This window comes from Stenella coeruleoalba (assembly GCF_951394435.1).
Source record: "Stenella coeruleoalba genome assembly, chromosome: 14".
Taxonomy (NCBI): domain Eukaryota; kingdom Metazoa; phylum Chordata; class Mammalia; order Artiodactyla; family Delphinidae; genus Stenella; species Stenella coeruleoalba.
In genome coordinates, this window is record NC_137160.1 from 39,458,410 (window position 1) to 39,475,856 (window position 17,447).

Consider the following 17,447-nt stretch of genomic DNA (forward strand, 5'->3'; position numbering starts at 1 on the left):
GTATTTCTGCAGTCTCTGTTGTTACTTCTCCTTTTTCGTTTCTAATTATATGATTTGAGTCTTCTCCCTTTTTTTCTTGATGAGTCTGGCTAATGGTTTATTAATTATGTTGATCTTCTCAAAGAACCAGCTTTTAGTTTTATTAATCTTTGCTGTCGTTTCCTTCATTTCTTTTTCATTTATTTCTGATCTGATCTTTATGATTTCTTTCCTTCTCCTAACGTTGGGGTGTTTTTGTTCTTCTTTCTCTAATTGCTTTAGGTGCAAGGTTAGGTTGTTTATTCAAGATGTTTCCTGTTTCTTAAGGTAGGATTGTATTGCTATAAACTTCCCTCTTAGAACTACTTTTGCTGCATCCCATAGGTTTTGGGTCGTTGTGTCTCCATTGTCATTTGTTTCTAAGTATTTTTTGATTTCCTTTTTGATTTCTTCAGTGATCACTTCGTTATTAAGTAGTGTATTATTTAGCCTCCATGTGTTTGTATTTTTTACAGATCTTTTCCTGTAATTGATATCTAGTCTCAAAGCATTGTGGTTGGAAAAGATACTTGATACGATTTCAATTTTCTTAAATTTACCAAGGCTTGATTTGTGACCCAAGATATGATCTATCCTGGAGAATGTTCCATGAGCACTTGAGAAAAATGTGTATTCTGTTGTTTTTGGATGGAACGTCCTATAAATATCAATTAAGTCCATCTTGTTTAATGTATCATTTAAAGTTTGTGTTTCCTTATTTTTTTTCATTTTGGATGATCTGTCCATTGGTGAAAGTGGGGTGTTAAAGTGGGGTGTTAATTAGGGTGTTACCCTAATTAAAACTTACATTTACACAAAAACTTGTATAAAAGTTCTATACATAATTGCCAGAAACTGGAAACTACCCAAATATCCTCAACAGTTGGATACATCATACTCTGGTGTATTTGCTCAATACAATACTATTCAGTATTAAAAGGAATGGACAACTGATATATATAGCAACTTCCATCAATATCAAAGGCATTGTGCTTAGTGGAAAAAGAGATACAAAATGTTACATATTAGATGTTTCCATTTATACGACATTCTGGAGGAGATAATATGAGAGGGAGGGACTTCCCTGGTGGCGCAATGGTTAAGAATCGGCCTGCCAATGTAGGGGACATGGGTTCAAGCCCTGGTCTGGGAAGACCCCACATGCCATGGAGCAACTAAGCCCGTGCACCACAACTACTGAGCCTGTGCTCTAGAGCCCACACGCCACAAGTACTGAGCCTGTGTGCCACAACTACTGAAGCCCATGTGCCTAGAGCCCGTGCTCCACAACAAGAGAAGCCACCTCAATGAGAAGCCCATGCACCGCAACAAGGAGTAGCCCCCGCTCGCTGCAACTAGAGAAACCCCGCACGCAGCAACGAAGACCAAACACAGCCAAAAAAAAAAAAAAAAAAAAGAGGGAGAACAGGCCAGTAGTCCCAGGGTTCGTGTTGTGGGGAGGGTGTGACCATAAAGTGTTAACACACGGAGTTTTTTTTGAGGAGATGGAACCAGTCTGTATCCTGATTCTGATGATGATTACACAAGTCTATACGTGTAATAAAAGTTATAGAACTCTACTGAAAATTTAAAAAGTAATTTTCCTGTAAAACTTTTGTTGATTTAGTTATACAGTGAATAATATCAAGTTATTTATTTATACAAGATTGTGGATGTGTGCTTATAGATTTTGGAAGTATATATAGTAAAGTGGGAGAGTTTAGTATTCTTTTTTTTTTTTTTTTTTTTTTTGGCCACGCAGGGAACTCCCATTTCGTATTCTTTATAAATTTTCTCTACTTTAATTTTATTTTCTTTACCATGCCTTATTTTTGGGGTAAAATATACATCTCATAAATGGTACTGTTCAACCATTTTTAAGTGGACAGTTCACTGACATTAAATACATTTATATTGTTGTGAAAGCATCATCACCACCCATCTCCAAAACCTTTTCAGCATCCTATTCTGGGGAAATCTGTACCCATTAAAGAATAATTCCCTATTCTCCCTACCCCCAGCCCTTGGAAACCATGGTCCTACTTTCTGTTTCCATGTATTTAACTATTCTAGGTACACCATATAAATGGAATCATACAATATCTGTCCTTTTGAGTCTGGCTTATTTTACTTGTTTTAATGTTTTAAGGTTCATCCATGTTGTAGCATGTGTCAGAATGTCCTTCCTTTTTAAGGCTGAATAATGTCCACTATATCTATGTACCATACTTTATTTATCCATTCATCCAGTGATGTAGGATTGCTTCCACGTTTTGGCTATTGTGAACAATGCTGCTATGAACATAGGTGCACAAACATTGATATCTGTTTGAGTCTCTGCTTCCATTCTTTGGGGTATATGCCCAGAAGTGGAATTGCTGAATCATAATTATATGTTTAATATTTTGAGGACCTGCCATACCATTTTCCACAGCAAACCATACAATTTTAAACTTCCAATGCCATGTTTCTTTGTGTGGTTTTTTTTTATTTTTATTTTTTAGAGGAAAGGTAAATCTAAGGGTCCTTTTTTTAAAACTTTTATATTGGAGTATAGTTGATTTACAATATTGCGTTAGTTTCAGGTGTACAGCAAAGGGATTCCGTTACATAAACATATATCTATTCTTTTTTCAGATTCTTTTCCCGTTTAGGTTATTACAGAATATTGAGTAGAGTTCCCTGTGCTATACAATAGAACTGCCATGTTTTTATTTTAAGCCAAGAATAAGTATATTTGCATTGGGGCAAGAATTATATAATTAAATTATTTTTAAGTTTAAGTGTAAAATTCTATGATTCTTTTACAACTAATTTAATGGTAAGATTTGTGAACTGACTTACAAAATTAACCATCATTTGTAAAGTTGTTTCTGGGAGAAAATGCCTTCATAGATTCCTTGTGTTGGCTTAGAAAGTTTTTTTATACTTGGGGATGCCAAGTATAAATATCTAGACTGTATTTAAATCAGTGCAGTAAACCTGATTTAATGGAACCAGTCTGCCGCCTTGTGGAATTTTAATGCAACTTCCAATTTTACAAATTGAGAGGATGGCTGTAATTTAGAAGCGATGCCACTTGTGTTCAACCATTAGGTTTTTTCCAGCGTCAATTTAAAGAACCAGTTTTATTTAACATATCTATGCAAGATCTATATGAGGATAACTTAAAAGTGTTGCTAATGGACACAAGTATTTGAATAAATGTAAAGGTATTTTATGTTCTTGTCTAGGAGGAATACACAAAACACATGCATTGAGTGGTCATGGAAAAAGATTCAAATCGCTTTTCACCATATAAAAGATTGCATATTGCAAAACTTCTCACTCTTAAGAAAAAATGCAATTTAAAAATAAAATTGTTTACAACGTGTATGAACCTTGAAAACATTATGCTAAAGTGAAATAAGCCAGCCACTAAAGGACAAATATTATATTTGTCCTTTTTTATTGTATGGAGTTACCATTACAAAATAAGCTCTTAGGCTTCCCTGGTGGCACAGTGGTTAAGAATCCGTCTGCCAATGCAGGGGACACGGGTTCGAGCCCTGGTCTGGGAAGATCCCACGTGCCGCGGAGCAACTAAGCCCGTGCGCCACAACTACTGAGCCTGAGCTCTATAGCCCAGGAGCCACAACTACTGAAGCCCGCGCACCTAGAGCCCGTGCTCCGCAACAAGAGAAGCTACCGCAATGAAAAGCCTGCGCACCGCAACGAAGAGTAGCCCCTGCTCGCCGCAACTAGAGAAAACCCGCACAGAGCAACGAAGACGGAACGCAGCCAAAAATAAATAAATAAATAAAAATTTAAAAAATAAATAAATAAGCTCTTTACTTCCACTTTATCTTAGCTGAAAGCATTTAGCAAATGGGAAGGAGTTATGAAGTAAGAATAATAGCATTTATTAAAGTCTGTTGTAGGCCTGAACATAATTCTCTCAATCCTCATAACAACCCTGCAATATAGACCTGATTAGTTACATATTGCAGATGAGGAAAATGAAGCTCAGTAAAATTCATTGGTGTGTCAAAAGTCTCAGCACCACTTCATGCCACAGAAAGGGCTTAAAGTCCTGTCAGTTTCCAAAGCTGAAACACTGGGGAGTTCCCATTGGGCACCCCACCTTAAAAGGGATTTCCCGATCTGTTGTCTGATGTCCTTTTTCTCCATATCCTTTGAAACACATGGTTCCACATTAGAGATGTGGCTCATATCCCAAGCTCTGCGGGGCTGGCTCTTTGTGGATTATTTTCCCCAGTTCACAAGAAAGTATATGGTGCTGAACAGGGAGGCGTGATGTAGCAGGGCGGCTGCCTGCCAAACAGGCTGAGCTTGCTGGGCTGCACCATAAAATGCCAGGCTTTGAACAAAGGGGAACCATCCTAGTATTCCAGGACTTGGCTAGAACATACTCTAATAGTTTTAGAGAAACATTGCCAAATGGGCATGTTCATAGATGTCAGGCCAACATAGTTATGGATTGGAAAACCATACAGTCAACAAATACTTACTGAGTTCCTACTATGACTGTTCTATGTAATATTTTTTTTTCTATGTAATATTTTGTTAAGTATCAGAACAGACAAAAATCCCTGCCCTAATAGAGCTTTCATTCTAGTAAGAATAGGCTGACAATAAGATAAATAGGTAAATTATGGCATGCATTGGAAAGTGATATTTTAAAAAAAGGATTACAGAATCAGATGTTTCTCCTGAAAAGAAAAGGCTAAAGGAAAATGTTGCTAAATCTTGCTAGTCAATATAACAAAATTGCTAGTCAATTCTCATCCTCATGTTGGTCAATTAGCAGCATTTGACATAGTTGATCATTCCCTTCTTCAAATGCATTCTGGGTTCCAGGATTCCACACTGCTGCTTTCCTCCTATCTTAGTGGCTAATATCCTTTGGCTGTTTTTAGGTTATTTCTTCTCATTTCCCCAACCTCTAAACATAGTAGTGCCCTGAGACCTTCTCTGTCAGTCTGCACTCCCTTGCTTGGTGATCTCATCCAGTCCCATGATTTAAATACTGTATATTGCCAAACTCCAAAATTATAACTACAGCCCAGACCCCTCCTCTGAATTGAAAGCTATTCAATTGCTTACCCAATGTCCCCACTTGTAATTACAAATTTAATATGAATTTCTGTTCTTTCCTCCTAAGAAACCTGCCCTCCCCACTGTCTTCCCACAGTTAATGGCAACTGTCAGCCTTCCAGTTTCAGCTTGGGCTGCAAACCCTAATGTCTTCCTTGACTTTCCTCTTTCACCCCTGTCTTCTTACCAGTAAATTTGGCCTGTTGTACTTGCCAAATATATCCAGAATGTGCCAGCTTCTCACCTTCGATATTTCCAGCCTAGTTCAAATTATCATCATCTCTTACTGCATTATCACAAGTACGGTTTTCCTCTGCTTTTCAAAAAGTTCGAGTTTTGCCACTTCACTTCTTGGAAAAACCTACATTAGTGCCTACTTTCTCTAACTGATAAAAGTCCAAAGAGGATTTTCGCTTTCATAAAAAAAAAAAAAAACGAAAATAGTGTTCAAGTTTGTTTTGCAGTTAGCTGGTTATAGAGGCTGCACCCGAAGCTCGGAGAATGACACCGCCAAGCTCCTTCCCCTGGAAATACACTCAGCATCTCAGCATCAAGCCGCCAGAGCTTTGCACTGTGTCTGTGATCATCTGCACTTTATCTCGATTTATTTTGTTCATCTGTTAGCAAGATGTGTCCTAAGGCAATTGCTTTTTCGCCTTCCGCCATTTCGGCTTAGAAAAAGTTTCATAGGATCGCTCTGCTTTCGGAGAGCAGGGCAAACCTGTACCTGGTCTCCCTCCTAACACCTTCGTCCCCGCTCCCTCAATCTTTTCTTAGAATGGCAGCTAGAGTGTTGGCTTTTTTAATTAAAATGTAAATAAGATCATGTCCTTTTTCTGTTCAACGCTTCTCAACAACTTTCCATCTCAGAGTAAAAGCCAAGCCCAAGTCCTCGCAGTGGTCCGTAAGGCTCTATATGATCATTCTTCCCTCCCTGGCCCTGTCTTACTCTCTGTCTCCTATTTCTCTCCTCTCTGATCACCCCACTCCAGCCACATGAGTCCTCCTTGCTGTTTCTTGAGCCACAACAGACACACTCCTGTCTTAGGACCTTTGCATTTGCTCTTCCCTCTGCTTGGTTCACCCTGAAATAACCGCTTGACTCAGGCTTCCCCTACTTCAGATTCTAAAGTGTCATCTCGGTGAGGCTTTCCCTGGCTAACGAATTTAAAACTTCCAAGTCACATCACCTCCCCCCCTCCCGCCCTTTACTTTTCCAGATGGCGCTTAATCTAACACCATATAACATTTACATACATGATTCATTCTTCACCTCTCTGGAAGTTCTATGAGGGGCAGGGATTTTTGTCCACTTTATTCATTGCTGTATCCCTAGGGCCTGGCTCATATTAGGTGTTCAGTATGTCAACGTCCACCAGCCAGACCACCAGTCACACACCCACTGGTGAACAGTTGGGTTGTTGGCTTGTTGCAATGAGGGAGAACGCACACCAGAGGGAACCATGGAGTGACTCAGCAGATGTTAGCACTGACTTAGAGCAGTAAGGCTTGTGTATATTAGGTGATTTGCGGGGAGGTTTCAAGGAAGTGGGACTTTGCTCTGGATTGGATGCTGTCAGGAAACAGTAATAATTCCCTGGTTGGGTATCTTAATGAATTTTCTGGATAGAGGGAAGAGTGCAAGGCTGAAAACTGTCGGTAAAGCAGCAGCAGTTATATTAGCGGGGAGAGGGGGATGTTCAGTATTTTTGTGGTTTACACAGTGACCTCGTTTTTTATCTCTACTTAGATAAGATTTATGAAGTGGTTTTGTTTTTGCTTTGTTTTATCCTACTTTATCAAGGTCATAGAGTGGTCTTGATTGATGTAGGTGTTCTGTGAAATTGTTTATGTCCAGTAGGGAAAATACATGTCTATCTGTGAATGCCAGGCTAGAGGCTAATGCCACTTAGACCTGCCTAATAGGACCAGGCTAGTTCCCAAGGTCAGTGGTTGCTTTTCTCTTGTTCAAGTATATATTTTTTAATGATTTAATGAATGAATATAATGGTGGTCTTCATATACCTGAAGGGCTGTCCCATGAAATAGGCTCATTTTATAAGAATTCAGAGGGTAGAGTTGGGACAATGGGGAAAGTCACAGAGTGAGCAAGCTTCCACTCACTGTAAAAGCTTTAACAAAATGAGCCCCTCAACAGGAAGATGAATTCCAATGATTCGACTTCTCAGTGGTGACTGGAGAGTTAATGGATTGGGATATTATAGACGTGACTAAGGCACTGAATGGAAGGCTGGACTAATAGCCTCAGATTTTTGTGCAGTTCTGTGAAGATCTCCCCAAACCTGCTTGGCCTTCCAGCATTCTTCTTATGGAGTTCCCAGTAAGAATCAGACACTGGCTCCGCTAAGATGAAGAAAAACTGTCTAGGGCCTTTTAGGATTTCACAGTCTAGAAGTGGAGACAGACATGGAAGCAAACATCTGCAGTGTAGTTCTTAAGGGCAGTTCTGAAAAATAGTTCTCCCTGGAGGCAATTTCACCCCCCATGGGACATCTGGGAATGTCTGGAGACATTTCTGATTGTCACCAAGGTGGGGGGGTGGAGCGGTACTACTTACATCTAGTTGGTAGAGGCCATGCATGTTGCCAAGCATCCTACAGAGCACAGGTCAGCCCCACATCAAAGGATCTGTCATTCATCTCAGAATGTCAACAGTGCCAGTGTTGAGAAACCCTGTTCCAGAGGGAGGGGGAAAAAGTGAAAGATACATAGAGGGAGGAATGGGTCATGCTAGCTCTAGGGAACATCAGGAAAGGTTTTACAGAGGAGGTCATAACTGAGCTGGGTTTTGAAGGTGGGATAGGAATTCCCTGGTTTAAAAAAAAGTGCCTAATTATTTTAGAGAAACAATCTGAAATATTTATTGATAAATGATATGACGTCTGGGAATTCCCTGGCAGTCCAGTGGTTAGGACTCCACGCTTTCACTGCTGAGGGCCTGGGTTCAATCCCTGGTTGGGGAACTAAGATCCTGCAAGCAGCTTGGCAAAAAAAAAAAAAAAAAAAAAGCGTAATTCACTGCAAATAATTTAGTGTGGGTGTAGGGGTGGTGTGAGAAAGAGTCGAAGTTTGGCCAGGAGTTGAAAATTGTTGAAACTGTGGATGGATACGTGGAGGTTCATAATATTCTTCATTTTTTTATGTTCTTGAAATTTTCCGTAACAAAAATTCCAATCAAGTTTTTTCTTTTTATATTATGGTAAAATATACATAGCATAAGATTTACCATTTGAACCATTTTTTTAAGTGTACAATTCAGTGGCATTAAATACATTCACGGTGTTGAACAACCATCACCACTATCTATTTCCAGAACTTTCTCACCATCCCAAACAGAAATTCTGTACGCATTAAACAATAACTCCCCACTCCCTACTCCCCACAACTCCGGTAACCTCTGTTCTACTTTGTGTCTCTATGGATTTGCCTATTCTAGGTACTTCATATAGTTGAAATCATATATTTGTCCTTTTGTGTCAGGCTTATTTCACTAAGCGTGTTTTCAAAGTTTACCCATGTTGTAACATGTATCAGAATTTTATGGCTGAACAATATCACATTGTTTGCATATAGTACATTTTGTTTGTCCATTCATCTGTTGATTCAAACCAATTTTAAAAGGAAATTCTTTATTTGGGGGAGGTGGGGGCAGGTGGTTGCAGGAAGGATAGTGTTTGCATGTTTAAATGGATAGAAAGCAGTGGAGGGACTTACCTGGTGGTCCAGTAGTAAAGAATCCACCTCCAAATGCAGGGGACGCAGGTTCGATCCCTGGTCAGGGAACTACGATCCCACATGCCGCAGGGCAACTAAGCCCACGCGCCACAACTACTGAGCTCATGCGCTGCAAACTACAGAGCCCACGTGCCCTGGAGCCCACTCACTACAACTAGAGAAAGAAAACCTACATGCCACAGCTAGAGAGAAGACTGAGTGCTGCAGTGAAAGATCCCACATGCCTCAACGACGATCCCTCATGCTGCACCTAAGACCCGACACAGCCAAAAATAAATAAATAAATAAGTAAAGAAAATAAATAAATTTTTTTTAAAAAGCAGTGGAAAGTGGAATTGTATAGGATTGGGGAAATAGAGAAGTTTGTCACTGCTGGGGGCTCAAGAGCACAGAGGGGAACTGTGGCTGATGGGGCTGCTGAGAATGCTAGAACTGAGTTAATATGAGTCTTGTATGCCATACTAAGGCTATGATATTTTACTTATAGGCAAGGGAGAATCAGTGGAGGTCCCTCCCCTGCCCCAATCAAAATATATTTATTATTTTTTCTCATTATACAACTAATACATGCTTGTAGTCAAAAATTCAAACCATACTGAAATATAAGCAGTGGAAAGAAGAAATCACTATTTTCTTATCCATACAGCTAACCACTATTAAAAGTTTGATGTATATTCCATATCAGAACTCACCAGCTGGGCTTCCCTGGTGGCGCAGTGGTTGAGAGTCCGCCTGCCGATGTAGGGGACACGGGTTCGTGCCCCGGTCCGGGAGGATCCCACATGCCGCGGAGCGGCTGGGCTCATGCGCCATGGCCGCTGAGCCTGCGCGTCCGGAGCCTGTGCTCCGCAACGGGAGAGGCCACAACAGTGAGAGGCCCGCGTACCGCAAAAAAAAAAAAAAAAAAAAAAACTCACCAGCTGAAGACCACAAGAACCACCTGAAGTTAAAGTTAGATTTATTTAGCTTGCTGCAGCAAGGAAGAGCACACGCCAGAGAAACTGTGGGGATGGATCATTAAGAAGGAATTGGGGGAGCGCGATATAGCGGAAGTGCCTTCGAATTTGCTCTCTTTGGTCTCGACGGCAGAAGCGAGATGACGAAGGGAACGTCCTCGTTTGGAAAGCGTCGGAATAAGACGCACACGTTGTGCCGCCGCTGTGGCTCTAAGGCCTACCACCTTCAGAAGTCGACCTGTGGTAAATGTGGCTATCCTGCCAAGAGGAAGAGGAAGTATAACTGGAGTGCTAAAGCTAAAAGACGAAATACCACCGGGACTGGTCGAATGAGGCACCTAAAAATTGTATACCGCAGATTCAGGCATGGATTCCGTGAAGGAACAACACCCAAACCCAAGAGGGCAGCTGTTGCAGCATCCAGTTCATCTTAAGGATTTCAATCATTAGTCACGCAATAAATGTTCTGGCTTTGGAAAAAAAAAAAAAAAAAAAAAAAAAAAGAAGGAATTGGGGGAATTCCCTGGCAGTTTTACTGCCATGGGGCCCGGGTTCAATCCCTGGTTTGGGAACTAAGATCCTGCAAGCCTCGTGGCATGGCCAAAAAAAAATTAAAAAAGGAATTAGGAAGGGTTTATTACAAGATTTGATCTTGTGCTGATTTTAAGGAGGTTTTAGGGAAAGCAGGATCCTGTTCTGGGTTGGGCACTGCAGGAAGCAGGGGCAGTTGGGTGACTGAGTAGATCTTTGGAAATTTTTAACTGAAATGCCAAAGGATTAAGATTGAGCTAGAGATACCACTGGGAAAGGAGTTGTAATTATTTATGTATTTACAATATAAGAAAAAGGTAGTAGCCATTTTCATGGTTTCAGGGTGGCCTTGACTCTGTGTTGTTCCACAACAGTCTCAGAATAGCCTTTTCTGATTATTGTTTATATCTTGTGAGGCCTAGCTGATGTTTTGTTAGGAACATTATAGCTTAGTGTGAAAATTAATGAAGGGAAAAGTCACCAAAATGGAGTCGGGAGGTCAAAAGGGGGAGCTCTCACACACTTACCACTAGACCTCAATACAGATCCCAAAAGGAAGAGACAAACCCCATCACTCCAGCAGAAGTGACACTACTACCACCAGCAGGAGGAAAAAAAATAATTTCTTCTTGCCTGGCAACAGCCCAGCCAATGAAAAATCCACTATACTTCAAACTCCCAGTTTCCTCCAATGGACCTCTTGTTTCTAACAGCCCCTCCCAACTCCTCCTCCTCTATAAAAGAGTTTTCTCTCTTGTTTTACTGGGCTTGCCTGTGGTTTGCCATAGTCGCATGTCCTGAATTGTATTTCTTTGCTGTTCCCACATAAACTCATTTTGCCACTAAAAATAACTGGATGTTTTATAGTTTTAGGTTAACACTAGCTATCAGCTTCCAGGATTATCTTTTTACTTTCTCAGTTCCCTGTTTTAATCAAGGGTGGATGAAGTCAGCCTGCAGGATATTTTATTCTGTGAAATTCAGATCCACTGTCAAGATTCCATTCATCAAAATGTTGTTTAGAGGACACTATCTGTTGTTGAATTAAAGTCAGTACTTCATATTTTGTTAGAAGATGAGCTGTTGAATCATCTGAGGTGACAATGGCTGCATGGCAGCATCTACATATAGGGGAAAATCAGCCAAAGTACCTGACCTAATTTCTTGTTTCCTGAAACATTTTGGTAGTACTAAAGATTCCAGAGGGCTTCCCTGGTGGCACAGTGGTTGGAAGTCCGCCTGCCGATGCAGGGGACGCGGGTTCGTGCCCCGGTCTGGGAGGATCCCACATGCTGCGGAGCGGCTGGGCCCGTGAGCCATGGCCGCTGAGCCTGCGTGTCCGGAGCCTGTGCTCTGCAACGGGAGAGGCCACAACAGTGAGAGGCCCGCGTACTGCAAAAAAAAAAAAAAAAGATTCCAGAGAAGTCTGTAGGAATCTAAGTACATTTTTCTTTTAAGATAACATATATTCCACCTTGAGGGGTCAATATTATATCTAGAGCAACTCTATTTTGATCACTGCCTATCCAAGCTTATGAAATTTTGAAAGAGGGGTTCTATGACTGGTGGTATTCATTTACCTTTCCTGTTACTTCCCTTCCCTAACACATAGCATCCCCCCTCTTACTTTTTGGTGGAGACAAAAACATCCCTTCCTAGGTGTGAAATGATAGGGATTTTAGACTTTTGAATGTCTTGACTGTTGTGGTGTAAGCCATATAAAAAGTTGTTAATGGGGCATTGCCTGGTGGTCCAGTGGTTAGGACTCCACCCTTCCACTGCAGGGGGCATGGGTTCAGTCCCTCCTTGGGGAATTTACATCCTGCAAGCCACAAGGCGCAGCCAAAAAAAGTTGTTAGTAATTGAATCTAATTAACCAGGGAATCAACTGATTTTTTACAAGGGAAATATACTAGAGGGAACTGGGTAGCACTCAAAGGAAAATGGATACAAACCCAACAGTTAGTTTTATTATATGTTTTAGCTAAATCACAAGAAAATCACATTAGGTATTAGACTCATACCAAGGACTAACTGAAGATAAAAAGAGCAATATTAAGAATGGGGCCTTACAAGTATTGTGGTCAAGAGGTACCCAGAGTCTTAAACCAAAAGAGAAGAAGAAAAATAACTAGAAAAATAAAGAACAAGAGCATATATATTAAAGCATGATAATCTGTGATTCTTGGTATTTGGGTCTAGTTCTGTGGGTCTTGAGTAGGAGTTGTTTACTTTATGCAGTTTTTAACTTGATCTGAAGGGCTTGGGTGGATGTTTCTCCTATCTGGAGTTTTCTACTTCTGCGGATTCCTAAGACTCCTCAGATGAAGGTTTTTTCCTGTAACAGTCTTCCAGTGTGGTGGTTCCAAAACATGTCTGTGAGTTGTTGACGCTCCTTCCATCAAGAGGTGGAGTCTATGTCCCTACACCCATGAACTGGGGTGGGCTTTGACTACCTTGTCTAATAAAATAAGATAGAAGCAACGTTGTATGACTTCCAGTTGCCCCTGGGGCACTCACTCTAGGAGGCTTCTGCAGTTCTCTAAGGGATCTGCTTATCCTGGGGCTGCCATGCAAAGAGATCATGTGAAGATGAGAGGGAGGAAGGAGGGGAGGAGAGAGACAGATGAGGAAAAGAAGAAGAAGGAGGAGGAGGAGGAGGAGGAGAAAAAGAAGAAGGAGAAGAAGAATGGGAGGGGGAGGAGGGGGAGAGATGAGAGGGGAAGGAAAGAAAGGGGAGGGGAGGGGAGGACAGGGAAGGGAAGGGGAGAAGAGATGGGTCTGAAGGTCCTAGCTCTTTCAACTCCCAGTTGTTTGAGTCTTCCCAGCCCAGGGACCAAACATGAGTGAAGAAGCCTTTGAGATGACACTAGCCACAATCTGGCTGTAACCGCATATGAGACTTTAAATGCTAACTGCCTAGATGAGCTCAGTTAATTCCCCAGATTTTAAAAAGATTTTATTTATTTATTTTTGGCTGCATTGGGTCTTCACTGTTGTGCGCAGGCTTCCTCTAGTTGCAGCGAGCAGTGGCTACTCTTCATTGTGGTGCGCGGGCTTCTCATTGCAGTGGCTTCTCTTGTTGCAGAGCGCAGGCTCTAGGTGCGCAGGCTTCAGTAGTTGTGGTGTGCAGGCTCAGTAGTTATGGCACATGGGCTTCATTGCTCTGTGGCATGTGGGATCTTCCTGGACCAGGGCTCGAACCCATGTCCCATGCACTGGCAGGCGGATTCTTAACCACTGTTTCGCCAGGGAAGCCCAATTCCCCAGAGTTTTGAGCAAAATAAAATGGTTGTTATTGTTTGAAGTTGCTCTTTTTGGGTGGTTAGTTATGCTCCAAGAGACAACCAGAACACAATGAATTGATGATGGCTTGTGTCCCTCTAATTGAGAGACTTGAATCCAGGGATCAGTACCTTGGAATTTTATTGTCATGTAACTTGATAACAGCACTTGCTAAGGTCCTTTCTATTGAAATTGTTCTCTGATCTTCTTCATAATCTAAAAGCTCCTGGTCTAAGATTATGTAGAAGCTGATTAGGTGACTGGTGAGGACAATGGCCATGCATACCTTTTGGTAGCAAGACTAAACAGCTTTCCCTAATTTATTATATTTAGTACCATTATCAGAGTAGAGGAGAGTAGTATACTCTATTGAGGATTAATTCATAATTATCCTGAGAGCATCGAAAAAACTCCATAGTCTTTAATTTAGTTCATAAAATGTATTACACACACTATCAGTGGACAAGAACATTTAAACCTGAAATCTGTAAGTAAAATCTTTTGTAGACTGTTATAGTACAGTCTTTGTATATGAACATTAGTATGCTTTTTTTAAACCTGAGAAATACATTATTGAAACATATGTAGGGACTTCCCTGGTGGCCCAGTAGGTAAGGCTCCATTCTCCCAATGCAGGGGGCCCAGGTTCAATCCCTGGTCAGGGAACTAGATCCTGTATGCATGCCGTAACCAAGCATTCTCATGCCACAACTAAGAAGCCCGCATGTCGCAACAAAGATCCTGTGAGCGGCAACAAAGACCCAGTGCAGCCAAAATAAATAAATATTTTAAAAAAGAAACATATGTATATTAATAACTTACTTATACATAGCACAGGGAATTATAGTTATCATCTTCTAATAACTTATAAAGGAGTATAATCTGCAAAACTGCTGAGTCACTATGCTGTACATCTGAAACTAATATAATACTGTAAATCACTTATACTTAAAATTTAAAAAATTTTAAAGTAAAAAAATAACTTACACAAAGTTTAACTTAGAAAGACTGAAATTTTTTAGCTTGTAAATTTTCTTTTATCCTAAGTTTGGTAAACATAAGAGCTCTCATAGCAGTTTTGGGTCCATTACAAAGTGGAGAATGTGAAATAAACTTAATTATTTCTATTAGGTTTCCTTTTTTTTTTTTGTACTGAAATAAGATGCATAGAATTAACATCTTAATTACATAGAATTAACCATTTGAAAATGTACAATTTAATGGTATTTAGTACATCTGCAATGTGTTGCAGCCACCACTTCTGTCTTGTTCCAAAACATTTTTATCACCCCAAAAGAAAATCCACATTAAACACTCACTCCCATCCCCCACCTCCCATGCACCCTAGCAACCACTTTCTGTCTCTGGATTTACCTATTCTGGATATTTACATATAAATGGAATCATAAATATGTGATCTTTTGTGTCTGGCTTCTTTCACTTAGCATAATGTTTTTGAGGTTCATCTATCTTCTACCATGCATTACTATTTCATTCATTTTTATGGCTGCATAACATGCTACACTGTTTTTATTATTGTAGCTTTGTAGGAAGTTTTGAAATCAGAAACTGTGAACTCTCCAACTTTGCTTTCCTTTTTCAAGATTGTTTTGGTCATTCAGTGTCCCTTGCAATTCCATATGAATTTTAGGATCAGCTTTTCTATTTCTGCGCAAAAGACCATTGGGATTTTAATGAATTGCACTGAACCTGAAAATTGCTTTGGGTAGTATTTCCATATTAACAATATGTCTTCCTATCTATAAATAAGATTTGTCTTTCTACTTATTTACGTCTTTAATTTATTTCAACAGTATTTTATAGTTTTCAGTGTATACCTGAAAATCCTCTTGGTTAAATGCATTCCTAGGTATTTTATTATTTTTGATGTTACTATAAATGGGACTGTTTTCCTAAATTAATTGTCAAATTTTTCATTGCTGGTGTATAGAAATACAACTGATTTTTTTGTGTTCATCTGGTATCCTGTAATTTTGCTGAATTAATTTATTAGTTCTAATTATTTTTTATGGATTCCTTATATATACAATTTTCTATATATAAGATCATATCTTCTGCAATAGGATATACATTTACCTCCTCCTTTCCAATTCCGATACCTTGTATTTCTTTTTCCTTGCCTAATTTCTATGGCTAGAACTTCCAGTATAATGTTGAAAAGAAGGGGCAAAAATAGGTATCCTTGTCTTTCCTGATCCTAGGGGGAAAGCTTTCAGTCTTTCACCATTAAATATAGTGTTAGCTGTGGGTTTTTCCATACATATTCTTTATTATGTTGAGAATAAAAATATTCCTACTTTGATGAGCATTTTTTTTTCTTATCATATAGGGATGCTGGATTTTGTCATATGCTTTTTTTTCCCCACTAATTGAAATGATCATGTGTTTCTTCTTCATTCTATTTATATGGTGTATCATATTGATTGATTTTTGTATTTGAACCACCCTTGCATTCTTGGGATAAATCCCACTTGGTCTTCATGTATAATCTTTCAATATGATGCTGGATTTGGTTTGCTAGTATTTTGTTAAGGATTTTATATTCCTTGTATACCACATATTCATAAGTGATATTTGTCTACAGTGTCTTCTTGTGATAGTCTTCCTTTTTTAAGTTGAAGGGGCATATCTTCTTGTTACTTGGTGGCCATTCCAAGAAAGCCAAAGATAGTTTATGGAAAAAAATGCATTGTTCTAAATTTGAGGCCTGTATTTGGGAAGACAAATTGAGAAATATGGTCAGAGGACCCAAGATATGAAAATAAGTCATAATTATCTAAGGGCATAAACAGTTACAATCACTATTTTGAAAACACAGCAATAATTAACAATGTCAATAAATACAGATCTAACTGCATGTTGTGGAAAGCCATGGTACACTTGTTAGGGGAACCACTGACTAAAACCGCCCACCTTAGCCAGGCCTGATAGTAAACACTTGCATGAGTTATCTTACAGCAGGAGGTCCTACTAAGGAACGCAGAACTAACAAGCTACCACCAGCTGGAAGAATTTGGGAAAGGTCAAAAGGAGAGAGGAGACGTCAGTCCATATGTCCTAACAGCCTCCCAGAATCCTTCTTGCTGGAATCCATCTTGGCAGAGTGATGCACAAACCATTAGGAAGGACCCTGAGTCAGAATGATTGGCCAGAGACAACCTGGAAACTAACTCCATTACCATAAAGCCTGAGACTGTGAGCCACGTGGCAGAGCAGTTCTCCTGGGTTCCCTTACCCTGCTGCTCTCCACCCGGGCACCCGTTCCCAATAAAGTGGACATATGAATTATATATATTCTCTCCGCAGCTAGATTTTGCTCTCAGTGACATATATGTAGATATGTATAATTATAAATAACATAGACTAGTGGTGTAAGTACTAAATAAGTCATTCAAGTCAGTTAATGACATAGAAAGGAAATTCTCACATGTATTGGACTGGTTGGGAAAGAAAAGAAGGTAGAATTCAAGGTGGTCTTTAAAGTTAAGGTAGACTTGGGGCTTCCCTGGTGGCGCAGTGGTTAAGAATCTGCTTGCCAATGCAGGGGACATGGGTTCGAACCCTGGTCCAGGAGGATTCCACATGCCGCAGAGTGGCTGGGCCCGTGTGCCACAACTACGGAGCCTGCACACCACAACTGCTGAAGCCTGTGTGCCACAACTACTGAAGCCCGTGTGCCACAGCTGCTGGGGCCCACGCACCTGGAGCCCATGCTCTGAAACAGAGAGAGGCCACCACAGTGAGAAGCCCATGCACCACAACAGAGAGTAGCCTCCACTTGCT

At 40.2% G+C, this 17,447-nt stretch overlaps 1 protein-coding gene across 1 annotated transcript; it reads left to right on the forward strand.

Moving 5' to 3' along the window:
• Positions 1-9,930: 9,930 nt before the first annotated feature.
• Positions 9,931-10,305, forward strand: LOC307197435 (large ribosomal subunit protein eL37). The gene has a single exon (XM_079943315.1). It carries the CDS (start codon positions 9,968-9,970, stop codon positions 10,259-10,261), a length of 294 nt encoding a protein of 97 aa, XP_079799441.1. The 5' UTR covers positions 9,931-9,967; the 3' UTR covers positions 10,262-10,305.
• The last annotated feature ends 7,142 nt before the right edge of the window (positions 10,306-17,447 follow it).